The sequence below is a fragment of the Takifugu rubripes genome, chromosome 14 (assembly GCF_901000725.2).
Source record: "Takifugu rubripes chromosome 14, fTakRub1.2, whole genome shotgun sequence".
Taxonomy (NCBI): domain Eukaryota; kingdom Metazoa; phylum Chordata; class Actinopteri; order Tetraodontiformes; family Tetraodontidae; genus Takifugu; species Takifugu rubripes.
Window position 1 is genome coordinate 7,833,500 of NC_042298.1, and position 15,977 is coordinate 7,849,476.

The 15,977-nt window shown below is 44.7% G+C and overlaps 1 protein-coding gene across 2 annotated transcripts in view; it reads right to left on the reverse strand.

The window, feature by feature from the left end:
- nlgn3a (neuroligin 3a) overlaps window positions 1-15,977 on the reverse strand; it is a 104,447-nt gene that overhangs the window by 55,821 nt on the left and 32,649 nt on the right. The window contains exons 4-5 of one of the 2 annotated variants that reach the window (XM_003970478.3): window positions 14,343-14,402; window positions 7,771-7,920 (exon numbers count right to left, since the gene is read on the reverse strand). In XM_003970478.3, coding sequence (XP_003970527.3) covers window positions 7,771-7,920; window positions 14,343-14,402 — 210 coding nt within the window. The remainder of the gene's footprint in view (window positions 1-7,770; window positions 7,921-14,342; window positions 14,403-15,977) is intronic. The other variant, XM_029847277.1, reaches the window with a different exon arrangement.

A 15,977-nucleotide genomic window follows, 5' to 3' on the forward strand; every position in this document is an offset into this window, starting at 1 on the left:
GGCATGTATGTAGAGCACGCCACTGAATCTGAGCTGTATTTCTGCCGTTGCCAGTGGGATTATCAGATGTTCTGTGAAGGGAAACCTCTTAGGACATGCGTGACCTCATAAAAATCATAAAATAAACCCATTAATGTTTGGGATATCAACACACAGTCAATGTAGGCCTTCACTAAATGGCTCAGGCCTACATACTTCTGAACGATAAATCTGGCAGTCACGATGGTTGTGCAGAGCCACGTTTTTGTTTGTTCTTTTCCTACACAGCAGACCAGTGCAGTGAAGTTTGGAACAATGGGATGCAGCCGTTGTCCTCTACCTGTTCCTGCTGTCCGTGTTTAGTTGTCTGTATCACTGGCTCACATTCTTGCCCTTCACCTGTGTCTAACTGCCTCCTGAGCTGCCTCCTGTTCCCTATGTAGTGCACAATTTTGGGGGGTTGTCCTAACATTAAGTGAGGATGACAGTACCCTATTTAGTTCACTCAAAGTATCCCATGATGCATTGTGAACTGATGCTCCTTAACTAGTAATATTAATCATCCTTTGCAGTCATGAGAAGTCAGACATGCCATTAAGTTAATTATTATAATTCAGGTAATTATTAAGGGCACAGACACAGTGTCACCAAACACTGAGTGTATTCTATTTATTAATCTGTGAAAAGCCAACGTGGATCCTGCACGGCAGATTCATCACGCCATGCTAAGACGCCTTTTAACGACTTATATTTGTGGGCCCCTCAGTAAATCTTGCGTTTGCATCTTCTCATCTGGTCTTGACAGCCTGACATCAAAACAGTGTAGCTCACCAGCATGTTCAGTGTGTGTGGATGCCACAGAACCTCTAACCCGTAACAGGTCCGGCTCTGTTGTTACCTCTGGGACACAAATGGGAACCAGACTGTAAGAAAAGAGCACTGGAGGTTGCAGGTTATGATTCTCTGTTGTTAGCAGGCCCAGCTCCTCTCTTAGCACAATATTGGTAGCCTACTGGAGGTAAATTGGTACCTTATTAACTTTTGACACTGGAAACACACAAACCAAAGTGGATTGCCTGGTGGTGAGTAGGTATGAGTAGTCTGAAAAAATGTTGAGGATAGTGATGAGAGAAATTTTAAGATGAGATCTGACATCATTTAATTAGATTCTATGCCCTGGCCTATCTGTATTAACAGATGCCCACTTTGGCAGAGGCAAAACAACTTGTTGAGTGTTTGATGTACAAATGGGTACAAAGAAAAGGACAGAAAAATATGTTGAGATACTTTGTAGAGAAACAGTGTTAACCTTGGAAATGAAGACCTTTCCTCTGCTGCCATAATGCAGCAGTGATTTCCTGAAAAACTATTACTAAAGAAGTAGCAGAAGAATTGTTAAATTGGAAGAAACACTGTGGGTAGAAGGTCAGAAAGCTAAACTGGATGGGTCACCATTTTGTTTATACAATTAAAGTGAATGCAATATAAACAGTATAGACATGGCAACAACCAGCTAAGACTTTTCAGCTCTGATTTGCTTCTGCATGAAGCCAGTGTGACTACGGCTACCAAAAACGTGTCTGCTGGCACAAAAATCATCAATCTTGAAGTTGGTGCTGCCATGTGAGCGCTGTCCAGCATCAATCCCCTTCGGTTTTAATCAATACTATTCAAGACATTTAGCCACATCGGAAACATGCTCCGGGGAAGGGTGACACTCGGAGCACTGACAAAGCAAAAGCCCCCCCGTCTTTGCTCTGTCTTGCATAGCCAGTTTTAGTTGCGGTTTGTCTGGCAAGAAAGGCTTAAGAGTTAATTTCCTGGCAGTGATTTGTAGGAAAGGAGCATCAACAATTTGCTGCAGACCGGAGCATGAAAAGCATTACTTGAATCCCTCACTCCCTGACATTAATAGGATGAATGGATGTTTTTTGTTCTCTACTTAATTTGGAGGAATTTGTCCAAATGGCAAAGCAAACAAGCAAATATCCATCTCGGCTCCCCTCTCAATGATAAAAGACAAAGAGCGCTCACTCTGCCTTCACTTTTTCTTCCGTGCACCGTGTGAGAATTCTTGCGGGCGGCGCAGAGCTCATAAATCAGGTGATAACCAAAACGGCGAGAAACTCTTACACGGGAGGTTCTTTGTTTTATGTGGAATCACCTACAGCCCAGGAGAGTGTCACGTCAAATTTGATTCTACAGTAACTCAGAGTGATTTTTGTGGTCCCAGACACCAGTTTGACAAATGAGATACACTCAGACAGATTATATTCCATACATGTGCTCGCAGCTAAAACAAGGAAGTAAATCTTGCATCAGTGTAGAAAGCGCCTTCAGGCATACAACAAAATGGAGGCAAAAGTAGGGAAGTCGAGGTTTTATCTGTTACTGCTTCAACCAAAGATTTTCTGTTATAACAACGGAACTCCAGAAGCTGCAGTTTAACTGAACTTAACTGGATGATTTTGAAGGTTCTGTGTGGATGACTCAGGACGGATTCTGAAAGAGTCGAGAAGGTCACCCAGTTGCTTGTGTAGTTGATAAGTACAATAGATACAGCAGGAAAATAGGTGTTTTTATTTTTAATCTGAATTTGTGTTCAGTTCTAAAGTCCTGCGTTATTTTGTTCCCGGTGCTGATGGAAGGTTTGTGTAGCCCGTTGCAGCCAACTGGAAATGAGGTGTAAGATTATGGACACATTTATGGAGGCTCAGCTTTGCGGTTTATTGAGCATTTAGGTTATGAAATCATATCTTAACTTCAATGCATAGCCACTGTATGGACTGGACACTGGCTGCTTTTATTGGGAATGACCCAGTCCCGCACAATATTCCACACAATAGTAAGTGCATGCTAAGAGCATATGCTAAAAATAGACACCAGTAGTGGTCTAGAACAAGACATGACCCTGCCTTTACTTTAGCAGATTACATTTTTTGGGTTAGTTAGATGTCAGGCTGCTATTCAATTGATGCTATTTTTTATTTTTTGTAAAAACAGCTATATTTGCATATTCTAGATCTGCCATATACAGGCTGTAAAACATAATAACTGGGCTTTAGTCGCTGTTCGTGTCCTAATTCTGAAGACAAGCAGCGTCACCAACTCACGGTGGACTTCAGGCTTTTGGATTATTTCTTCAGTGGGATTTCAAAAGACTCACATTATCTAGAAGAGGTACATCAAATGGCATAAATTAACTAATTATGTTCTCGGCCACACGTTCCTATTTGCATGGTCACATCAGCCATCTCAGATGATCTGTATTATTACTAAACCAGCATGTAGCGGTCGCTGAAGCAACATCTGCTTGGGTTATTACTTAAGCAGCCCAGCTGTTTGTCGGAGCGCTCACTGTTTGATACATAAGATCTGAAATACAAGCAGACTTGTTTCACGGCCTGTTTGTTGTCCTACGTTACTACGTTACTAATACCCCGCGCTCGTCAAATCCCCGGTGGAATTATCAACTGTCAACATCTCAACCCAAACAGAGAGAGAGACGGAGTCGCTGAGCACGATCTCTGGTGATCCATTAAATCAGGACTCCATCAGCCTCACTGCCGTTATGGTGCAAAGAGCTCCCTCGTTTTTACTCAAACAGAGGAGTGGGGTTATTCTGATTAGATCTAACGTGATTCTTTTGAGGGTAATAACTAGTAAGACTGCAGGTCTGGTGGCTGCCATCGGGGAGATACAGCTGGTAAGCATCAGCGGTTCCAAATGAGTCCCATCAGAGGTGAAAACTTTGTTTTGGACTCGTCTCCTTTTAAAAACCCATTTCCGGGAGCTCACCTTGACTTGAAAGACAGGCAGCCTTTTGCTAATTTTGAACGCATCAGTTGATAGTTATTAAGTCCCTCCCCTTCAATAGACTGGAAATTGACAAGCTCTAGAGAGCCAGTCAGTAATTATATTTGTGAAGAGCAGCAAGACCAGATACTCTCTTCTGTCTGGAGCTTATTACACACCATCAGACATGTAGCACCTCGGACCACATGCGCAGTACTCCTCCAGATCATACTTTCACTTTACTGACCGCAAGCAATTCCTCTGCAACGGGACATAGAGAACGATGTAAAACTCCGCTCTCTCCATGTCGTGATGAAAACCGAGCTGCGGTGGGTCAATACGTAATTAAAGATTAAATCTGATATCAAACTCATTCATCTCAACACTCAAAGGTTGAGATGTGAAACTTTCCAAATGGGGTCTCTGGAGAATTGTGGTGCAACCTTTGAAGCAATAATTACCATTAGAGCAGCGCAGTGCTGCGGGCGGATGAACCAACGGTAGAGTCCTCTTTAATTGGTGCAGGTTGGCAGCGATTTGATACAGCAGATATTCAGAGAATAGGATTTGTAGAAATCTCCCCCACGTTAGCTCCCCAGCTACAGCATCCCTCTGTGTCTCTGCACTTCCTGCAGAGTCTGAGTCCTTTCAGCCTCCGCTAGAATCCGCAGCCGCCACGCATATAAAAACCAACTATAAAACCAGACACGAATGTAAACCAAATTTTACTTTGTGTTCATAATCATCCGGCTCTTTTTCTCTGAGAAAACAAACAAACAACAACAAAAAAAATGACACCTACTGCAAAACATTTTGGAAAATATATTGAATGCCAGAGCTTTTTTTTTAAAAACCTGGTATTGGTCCCTGACAATTACAAGGTTCAGTGCTGTCAAATTTGTTGAAAGAAGTGCAGAGGGAACGCCTGCACATTCACGACGCTCTCAGAGCAGATTTGTTATTGTGGTGTTCCTAATAGTCCTGCCTATTATTTCTCTGCGAAGGCTCAACTATTCCATTCCTTGTGTGCATTTCAAAGGTGTTTACTGCATTATTAATGCCATATTCAGATTGGATGGGGACAATGGGAGAGCGATATTAGTGTCAGAAACTGTTATTTGAGATGCCTTTCTGCCTTCACTTTAAACTCATTATCTTTTCTAATTCTCCCTGAGTCCTTTATTCCCTCGTCCCAATCCCTAAGCAGCGTAATTAAAAGCACCTTCTATTTTTATTAATATTTATTTATTTTGCATTTAACATGAAGCCGCAACACCCTGCTCAGATTGGGTTTTTTTCTTTTTACATTTTTGTTATTTTAATGAAATTATTGGACACTTGCTGTTACCACACTGTAGCTTTTAAACCAGTCCAGGCCAGTTATTTGACTAAATCCAATGCTTTGAAACTGAGATTAATATGGACATCACGTTCATACATCGGGGGGGATCCATTTTCACGACAAATCCAAACAAAAATAAAAAGAATACATGTAATTATGATTTCTTACGATTCAAGCGTTGCAGATTCACAGCTCATAAGTGAAAATTGTCAAACAGCTTTGGGTTTATGGGCCCATCACGGTCTGATTTCTCCCTGGCCTCGGTTTTATTTGGTTTATATGAGTGTGTCTGTAATAACAGTTTAAAGCTGCACCACGGGGAGATTAGCAGACTGTGCTACATCGCTGGACATTATCGCACGACTACATGCATCACTTCTTCCGTGCTCATTTCTCAGAATGGCTGCTGGGGAGCTCAACAAGAGGGCCGCTGGCCGCCTCAACTCTGTTACAGTGGATGTGCAGGTTTGAGGAGGCTGTGTTTTAGTTTGGAGGCAGTTTTTTTATTTTTTTTTGCACGACTCTTTGTGCACTAGCTGCGGTCTCGCTGGCATGAGCAGTGGCATGAGTGGGAGCGTGCACACGCGCGCCCACATGTGCCGTTGGGGGGCATGTGTGCATGCATGTAGAATGACATTTAGGGAAATGTGGCAGCAGCAGAAGAAACATCTGACTCATAATTGAAGTGCCATGAAAGAAATATGATCATGAGTCTGAACGAGCCCGATGCGTTCCGCCTTAAATGAGCGAAAGGAGCTCAATCCTCCGCCACCTTAACAGAGGTTGAGGATGATGCACGGGATGGTATTCCACAAAAGTGACACATTTAAGGAACGGACCCTCATGGCCAAATTAATAGGCTGCTTATCTCCATCAAAAAGGGCGTTTCAGCCACACAAGTGATCATAATGTCCTGGTGGTTAACTGGTGAGCGGTCAGTCACCTACGTCGTTGTAGTCATAGTTTTTTTCTAAATGCATTTCGATTAAGACAAAAACAATGAAAGCCAAAGGTGGTAATTTTACACCGACTCTGGAGAGGCCAGTACGGGTACGGGCCATAATCTGAGGCTAAACCTGTAGACATCCTGGCAAACTGAAAGGTTCCCAAGACAGGGACGATGTGAATGTTTGTTTTAGGAATAATTTGGCTCTAATTTATAGTTAAAATGGGGAGAAATGTCATGACGGTCAGCTGGGCGCTGTTGATGATTAAGCAGGAGGACAAATGGGCAGAACCCCTACACAGCACCCCTTACACCCCCCCCCCCCCCCACAATGATGCTACTGGCCTCTACAAAAATAATGTGATTACCGGTACGTTAGTTTTGTAGAACATGAGGAAGTTCTGATCTACTGTCCATCTTTATGTTAATGGTCGAAACATTAAAGAGAAATGGACGTAAATGCGTAAGTTGGCACTTCAAGGCCACCGATGAGCCAGAGAACGAGGCGACCGCAGTGAGGAATGTTATTAACGCCTCTTCTGCTGCTAGTGTTAAAATATGAAATGATGAAAGCTCCAAAATCAGCTTTGCCTGATCAGTTTTACCAAATTTCACTGCCAGCAATTTTAGTTAAAGTGTTTGTCTGCGCTCGATATCGCAAACAAGCTTGAGGACGATATCAAGGTCAGTGCAGCACTTAATTTTCCCACCAGCAGTTTCACACCCAAAGGAAGTCAACAACACCAAATATCTTTCTGACTGTGGACTTCAGCAAAGGGAAACATGTGAGAAATGTGTGGTAAAAAGGACTTATTGGAGACAAAAACTATCTTCTGTTAGCTAGTTTGGTATTAGATATTGCATTCCTGTGGTAGATGGATGCCTCAAGTCCAGCTGTTGTAAATCTACACCAATCTAATGTCAGACGATATAAAGAAACATCAAACATGGAGCCAGGTCTTTTACAAAATAAACATGTAGCGCTACACTAGTCATCTATTCTGCCATCAGCAGCCAACAGTGGCTTAAACCCGGGACAATATTCTCGACAAATGCAAACAACGTGCAGAATGTGTTCTATAATCAGAATACTTGCACAAAACACACAACTCCTCAAAATGGTAAACATGTCAGAGGATGGGAGTCAGCTTGGTCAGAGAGACGGATGGAGACGTACAAAGCTTGGGTAGTGTGCTAACAAACTCCATTTTGTGTTGCTGCAGCTGTTTCCATGGAGCTCCCGCTCCCTCTCTCCTGCTCGTTCCTTCTCGCTCTGTCTGTCTCTCTCCACACACGCACAAACGCTCTTTCACACGTACCCAAGTGTTTGAAATGGGATTCAGCCATGTAAGTAAATCCGCAAGCAACCGCTGCTCGGAGAGAGAATCCATCATTCTCCATCAGACTCTCCACCTCACTATTATCCCAGGAATCTTACCAGCCTCATAATTCTATTTTATTACTGTTTTTAAAAGCCTCATAAAGATAATCTTAAGATAAGTGTATTCCAAACCCCAGTTGCAACGACAAACCCATATTTGACACATGCGATTACGGACAGCAAAAACCCAGAGCTGCGCTTTTTGTCTTATTTGAAGTGGATGTGGCAATCAGCTAGGCTCATTACACCTAGCTGCCCTACAAAAATGGCCCAGAAAAATGCCCTTGTGAGGGAAAAAAATGGAGGAGAAGATGAAGAGATGCTTACCTAGGACGCCGACGCGGTAGTTGAGAGTGATAACGATGACATTCCCGTAGCTAGCCAGGACGCTTCCATCGATCATGTTGCCTGTCCCCTCCATGTAGGATCCTCCGTGGATGTAAACCATCACGGGCTTGGCTCCACTATCTCGTATGTCTGCAAGAGTGGCCGTCATTAACATGTTCACATTTGTCATCCACCCGTTCTAATCAAGGGTCGGCTCAGATTCAGATACAACACACACTACACACGGTGTCCACAAACACACAAGCTGATGTTCACCTCTCAGATACCAGCGGTGTGGGCGCTCTGTAAATACCGTTTTCCATTAGAAATATATGAAGCTTTTTTTTATTGAGCGCACAAGTGTGACACTAATTGGCTGACGTGCCTGTCATTTAGCATGTGAGATATTTCACATATCGACCTATCCAGCACAGGTTGTTTTTGTGGCAGCAGCCAGGCTTCCACATATAGACACGCAAAAAGCCATTAGAGAGCATAAAGAGCGAGGCACGCTGACATATCTCCTAACCCGGGAGAAGGCTAATCTGGCTTAACCCTGAAGGGGAAAATGCTTTGGCTAATTAAACAATGCTACCACACACCTATCTCTGTGCAACATTTTATTTCTGCGGTGTCTGCACGCAGTCAAATTTATACTTTAAATGTGTTAAAGTGCTATTTATTCTATCCCAAAATCAGGGGTTGGTACCCAGCTGAAACAACACTCCAGCCAGATAAAGAACATCCAGAGGCGGAGGGAAGAAAACAGCCTCTGTCTGAGAAATCGACTGAATTACTGGCCGGCTAGCTGGAGCTGAGAGACAAGACAAGAAACTCTCTCTCATTTTCACCCCCCCTCCCTCCTGTCTGTGGTTCTCTGCCCCTTTTCCCTCCCTCACTTCGTATCACTCTCGCTTACAGACTCTCCCTGTTTCTTTCCTCTCCTCCCTCCATCTGTATCCAACAACTCTCCCCACCACCCAAAAAAAGAAGGAAGAAAGAAGACTTGAGTGTGGGTGAGAATAAGAGAGCGTGGAGGACACAGTGTGGAAAAAAAGAAGAAGAAAACAGGGGGAAAATGCAGTCATCTCAGTTTGAAAAGGTAGCGTTGGATTATTGTTGCCATGGTGACTGAAAGCCAAAATTCCAAACCGCAGAGAACGGCTAATCGCACGACACATCCTGCACGGCAGAATCTGCAGCCACCGCTTGTCATTATGCAAACCATCACATTAACACGATCCACAGCAACTCCTTCAATGCAGTTTTGGGGCGATTGCACTGTTTTCCACGACTCTGTTGGTTATTTGTGATCATAACGAATATTATCCTATATTATCTAATATTATAGAGAGTAGATTCAAACGCTAAGCAATAACCTGAATGAGATGCGTCCGTATTCATAGCTTTCTCTATCTGGCTGGTATCTGAGAGGGCTAAACACTGACATGTGATTTATAGCTGACACTTTTGTACACACAAAAACACACACACTCACACACTTATCGTAGACAGGAAAAGAAGGGCATGAACAGGGTGAAAAGGAATGAAAGCTACAGTGAGACGGGCGGGGACGGGAGCAAAACGATAAGAGAGTAAAGCGTCTCAAACAGATGGGCCACATATATAAAAGAGAATGGCAGAGGAACAAAAAGAGGGCAGAAATCAGAAAAAAAATATTAGTCATGTCAATGTCTTCAGTAACCTCTTTTGTTGATTCACAATAGGTCTCCATGACAACAGTTAAATCCCCCTCAGAGAATGATACAAGACACTGAGGCTCCACTTGTCTTAATCTATTCATTGACTTGATCTGACATGGGAGGTGTCACACACAGATGTGACGTACAGATCTCACTGACACACAGATCTGTGTCAGAGGAGAATACACACGGAACAGATCACAGCCGCGATTTTCCTTCTTTTTTATAGTCGGAATCCTGTCTACATCTGACATTAGAGGTAATGAGGCTCGGGCCGGAGTTTTAGCGGCTGCTGTGGGAGACCTGATCTGGTGTAGCAGGAAGTGGCTACCTGAGTCCTGGTGCCCGACGTCTCCGAGGCAAACACACCAACACACACACTGTATATTCATAGCATCAAAAAGTACAGTTGAAGCTGCTAAGAAAGAAACAGATCGAGGTTAATTAATGCACAGTGATACATTTGCAGTAGAACCTCCATGCACAGTGAGCTGGCAATGAAAAAATAAAATAAAAATCTAGGATGGAGGAGATAGAGACGCAGACGTGCAGTGATGAATAATAACATTATTATCACGCAAACCCCACCGAGGTATTACACACACACTCGCATACCCGCACAAAAAAAAAAAGAAAACACAAGTAAATAATTATCCCAGCAGAAAAGGATTAAAAAATAAAAAAGAAAATCAAAGATGTGCGGTCCGTTGCACTTTAGTGCTGCTAAATAAAAGGCTCGGGGTGCTCGGTCCTGCAAATACATCATGAGGCCTGGATTCCAGGAGGCCTGGAGGAGCTCTCATAGGTGCGTCAGTGGCTCAAGACTGATTGCATTGTCAGTAGGAGGGAAAACCTCAGGCCTGAGCCGAGACTCCAAACGCTGTTGCCGCCGCAAGTGGAATCTCCAATGGGGGCTGGCAGCCTCTACCCCCCCCCCCGCCGCGCTGTACCTGCACATTTTGTCCTTTCCCTTCTGCCTTTCCGCTGGAAATGGTCAGTCATTTATTCTGATGCTAAGTGCCCTCAGAAGCAGCCTTGGTGGTCTGGAGCAGGTGAGGACAAAGGCGAGCCGAGATAAGTGTGGTGGCATTCGCTCCGGTGAAACATGGTAGCTGTCAGCGGCTATCAGCGATGGCGGGGGACGTTAGTGGCGGGGGGCGGGGGGGACTGATGTGGCAGGACATGACAGACACCCTACTGTAGCGCTCCTGTCAGGGCCCGGCTTCCTGCTTCACTCATGACAAGTCCATTTCTGACCCTTCTTCAATTTTAAAAGCTACATGGACCTTCGCAGAGCCATGTGACCCAGTGTAATTACACCCAATTATAGAGCGATCTGCCCCACCGAAGGCAAGGCTGCCGCCACCATACGTACAGATCTCTCTCTGAGGCCACACGTCATCGGGAGTGACGAGAACAGGCAGGAAAAGTCAGGCAGACTGAATGTCTTCACCACAACATTTGACATTTGCAAGCGCCAGCGAAGTATACGTACGCATATAAAAGATATTTGGAAGAGTGTCGGTGAATCTTGACACAGCTGTGGTAAACATGATGGGAGGCGTGACCTTTTCTGTGAAGGTGACCTGGCTGTCTGTGCATTAAACGTGATGTTCGCAGGGAGCAGAAGCACAGCGGCGCAGCGTGAACGAACGGGGACAGGCTGAGCAGAGACTATTAACCAACGTTCTGGACAGAACGGAGGGAATCTGCTTCTCAAATGAATGAAGGCTGACCCTCGGGCTTTTTTAGGGCTGCTGGTGCACATCGGACTTACGCAAAGTGATGCATCTCCCTACTAAAATCTGCAAACTGGCTTTTTTCCCCCTTCCCCCCCAAAACTCTGCAGTTTAATCTTGTTGAGCGGGCTGCTCATTTGTGCCACTACAAAGCAAAAAGAGAAAAATAGAAAAACCAACCACAGTCTGTTTTTCTTGTCTCTTGAACGCAAACAAATGATGCAAACAAGAGGCCGAGCAGCAACGTTCCAAATCTCTTTGCAGTGGGCTTCAAGGGGCAAGATTCTCTCCCTCCTGCCACCTTAGCGAGAACACCAGAGCGGCAGAGTGTCAGAACACTTTGCAAACTGCCCCCACTGCCTATTTACTCTTCTCCAGCCTGGGCCCACTGATCTGAAGGCTTTGGCAGCAAGGATCCAGTCAGGCCTGTGCAGCGGAATTAATGGTAATATCCAGGCAGGTGGAGCTCGCTGCTTTCTGGCAGAGTGATGCTGGACAGCTTCACTGGGGGAGGGGATGTGTGAATGCGTGCGTGTGGGAGCCTCTAAGCTTTGGTAAAAGCGTTCCTATAGAAGACGGTCTGAGTGTCAAATGAGAGACACGCGTGTATTTTTCCTCAGCAGGGGAGGCCCAAGGCAGCAATAATGCAGAGGACGGCTTCCCTGTGATATTGGCCGCGCTGCCACATTTAACCGGGCTGCATGTCGCTCCAACAAAGCCCCCGCTTCTTTTATTCACACGCCCAGCTTTAACTAACGACAGCAGGTGGACAATACTCACTTCCGCTGCGCAATAACACTAAATCCCCCCCCACCCCCCCCACGTCTGGGGCTGATGTTAACCGCAGCGACTTGGCCCACACGCTTGCTGGAGGGAGCGATGTGCAGAATTTGAATTCGGGAGATGCCAAAGGGGTAGACCGCTGCTCAGACAGACAGGCAGCTGCACAAAGGGACAAATTGAAAGACACAGGAAGAGACAAACTAACAAAAGACTTGGAAGGAGACAGAGGGCAGACGGCATGAGATACATGCTAGAAAGAAGGTCATTATATTCTTAGTTACATATTTCATTTTCTCTTATCTGCTTGTCTCTAGTTGAATGTTTTGACTGACTGGTCGGCAACCTTTGTGTTGCAAATTCCTATATTACTATTCCTTCACATAGGTTACTTCCTTTCTTTTGTAGGAAATCATTTGTTGATCCCTGAATGCGGGCTTATAATGGGCAGGTGGGCCGCTCAAACATGGCGGAGGGAATTGGCTCGTGATAGACAGACAGCCAGTGGAGACAGAATGGTAATGTCAGGATGAACAGACTGGGAGATGGATGCAGTTTGACAGAGTAACAAATAGACAAAAAAAACACAGCAGCTCTCTGGAACGAATGGCAATGCGTGGGGATTAATGCAGGGGCAAAGGTGGGAGTTCTGTTCATATTCAGATTTGGGCTTGACTATGAGTGTCACACACGTTAAGAGCACAGTCATGTGTGAGGGCAGAAATATGGAAGACAGCTTAAAGGCTTTCATTGGCTTTTAAATGTGAACTCAACAAACCTCCAGCAAAGGACGTCTCCTCTTCTCCCAAATACTTTCCTTAAGAAGAATATATGTGCTGCTTTTTTGGTTGTTACAGCCAATACAAACCCAGAAACAACGAAAGTCTCCAGGATGGTGTTCAGAGACCGGTGTCCTTGTCTGTCACGCATGCATTAGTTTCAGGAGCAGGGATCTTGCTGAGACCGCAGCGCATTGTGCTTCTACAGCGTTGCTCTGCAAATAGCATTAGCTGCGCTCACTATAGAAAAGACTTGTCACATTTTCAGTGAGGCTAGTCTTCCACAACGGCTTGGAGACCAAGCCACTGTGCATGCACGCAAAGGCCTGCCAGACAAAGGGAACGGCACTTGTCAGCGTTTTTTTAAGGCTACAGAGAGTGAAACGCGGCTCTGCTCCGGGGAAGACGGGCGTGCCTGCGCATCCGCGCAATCAAGAGGAAAACTGAAGGTAATTTGGCTTCAGCTGCAACAGCTCGCCCTGGGCTTGAATGAGAAACACCTGTGTGTCAAAGTGGTGCCATGGCAACGCTTCCTGTTCTGCAATCAGGCCAGTGTGAGGCTTGAAAGGAGAGCCCACTGGCAGAGAGCAGGGGGTACAAACGCAAACTCACAAGCATCTGGGAAAAACCCTGGCTGACTCGTCTCATCTGGGTTCAAAATCCTACGCAAAGCAGCGCTTGTGCCAACAGTAACGACGGGCGACTTATGACAGTTCTGCGATGAGGACATTCTCAATATGTCACGGTCCCAAACAACTACATCCTCGGAATCACAATAAATCTGATTCATTAAACGCTAGCATAATGTGGAAAAGAAAAAGATCCAATCCGTCTATAACAAACAAATGGGCATAAATCAAAGGCTCAACCTTGATGCCCAGGATTATGCTTCCATCACCTGCTGTACTGTCGCAAAGGAAGATAAGGACGGGCCTATCAAGGTTTTGATTTAGATTTAGAGTCTTAAGCCGTTTCTGTAGCCGCACAAGAATCATCCCTCAGTCTAATCTCGGTAGAGATCCACCCTGAGCCAGGAATATCCCAAGATAAATATGGAACGTGAACAATGTGAGTGCTGAGAAGCAACTTTCCCTTCTCTGCACCGCTATCCTCTAATCCTCTCCAGCAGCACTCCTGAACTGCTGCTCCTCATCCAGATCTGCCTGCAGACCCGCGTAAATGGCCTGATATTACACCGCGGCTTCACTTTCTCCGTGCCGTATTACTGCGTCAAGCGTGCGGCTGCAGAACACACCTGAAGAGGGGCTCCCACCGCCAGCGTTGCCCTTGCAATAACATTCGCTCCGGTCCCAATGAGAAATAACAACGGCTCAATCAAAGGTTGCAGAGATGCCGCATCAAATCTGATTCTGGCACTGGCTTCATTCAAATGCCTATGAAGAGACCTCACACAACCACCCACACACACACACACACACGCTCTCTCACACACACGCAAACTACGATCAAACATTGTGTGATTGAGATCATGTTGGGGGAAAAATGGTGGAACAAAAACTAAAAAAAGAACAAAAACCTCATGCACCATCTCTGTTCACCATGGAAAATACCTTCATCTTCATCTCCGTCGTTATCCGATAAATCCTCGCCCTGTTTTTTTGCATGGGCCCCTGTTATTGAAGCAGGGAGAGACATAAAGAGGCACAGGGAAATTGTTGGGCAACACACAGACGGTAAAACGAAACACAGAAAAAAAAGAACATTTGAGACCATGTGTGTCCAATAACGATAATTTAGAGGCTGGATTCACGCTCGACAGTTCATCAGTTCTTTCTTTCCCGAACACAGTAAATATCAATTTCCACAGTACACAAGATTAATCAGAGCACACAAATAAAATCAGAACTCATACAGTTCAAGGTAATTTTATGAAAAGAAGAAAAGCGTTCTCGCGGCCTATTTGGAGCAGAGCCATACACCACTGGCACGTTCAGGACCCCTCCCTCCACCATTTTAATCAAGAAAAAACGGTGACTTCAGGAGTCTTTGTCACAAAACTATTAGTGTAAATAACTGGGCTGGAGAGGAACAGCTGCAACGTGTAATTGTGATTGGTTTTAATTGTGTTTCAGAATGGACTCGACTAAACATCACTTCAGCGTCTCTCCTCCGGAATACGCAGTCGACTGCGGCGCTTCTGCTTTAGAGGCTGCAATAAAAAAAACATATTAACAAGCAATGCAGCGGCTTAAATATCAGGGGGAGAAACTGATGAAAGGCCCAAATTTAGAGAAAGATGTAAACAAGTAACATGATTGTGTCGTATATAATCAGTGGTGCATATTATTAATTTAGCTTGTTACATCGCCTTTAAACACTGTACTGTCCTGCGTCTTGTACTACATGTTTGTAATATTTATACCCCCCCGGGGCACAAGCAGTTTACAAGCCCTGTCGTAACTACTGTACAGTAATGCCAGAGATATTCTGCAAACATACCATGTACATAAATTAATATCAAAAGGCCCTGGATGTGTGCGATATAGGCTCTTAAGAGAGCCCAAACATCTGTGCTTGCATTAATTAATACAAGTGAAATTCCATGTCAAATTACAAATGAACTTCAGGCCAAAAATGATGGTGCTATTTCACACAATTGGTGTTGTTAACCATCATCTGCAACAGTTAACTAAGAGAGAGAGGTGTGTGACACACAACGGCATCTTTAGACAGCTTAAATCTAAAGAAAAATAATCCAAATTATATCAATTTAAAGTAGTCAATGAAATATGAGCACCATCCAGTCACATGGTGTTACCAGAGCACTCACACTGAGATGGGATACAGCGTATGTATGTATATGTATAAATAAAACTCTTTGATGTCGGCGCTATTTAAACAGCTTTTACTTGAATGAAATGTGCCGTGTGCTAATAGATGCAGTACTGTACTGCATAATGTAACAGGCCCATGCTCATGATATTTACTGAGCACATTCGAGCTGAGTACATTCGAGCTCTCCGAAGTGGAGGAGCCATTCAAATATGTTGATTCCGCTGTCTGCGCGTTGACCTTGTCCGGTCTGTCCATTTGTATAACGAGGCGTGATGAGCAAGGCACTCTTGTGCAAACATAATGGTGTGACGATGTTAACTTGAAGCTGACATGAATGACTTGTGTGACACCCTGTTTGGCCAGTACAGGTCAGCGGGCAGATGCTGCACTAGAGCTGATGAAAGAAAATA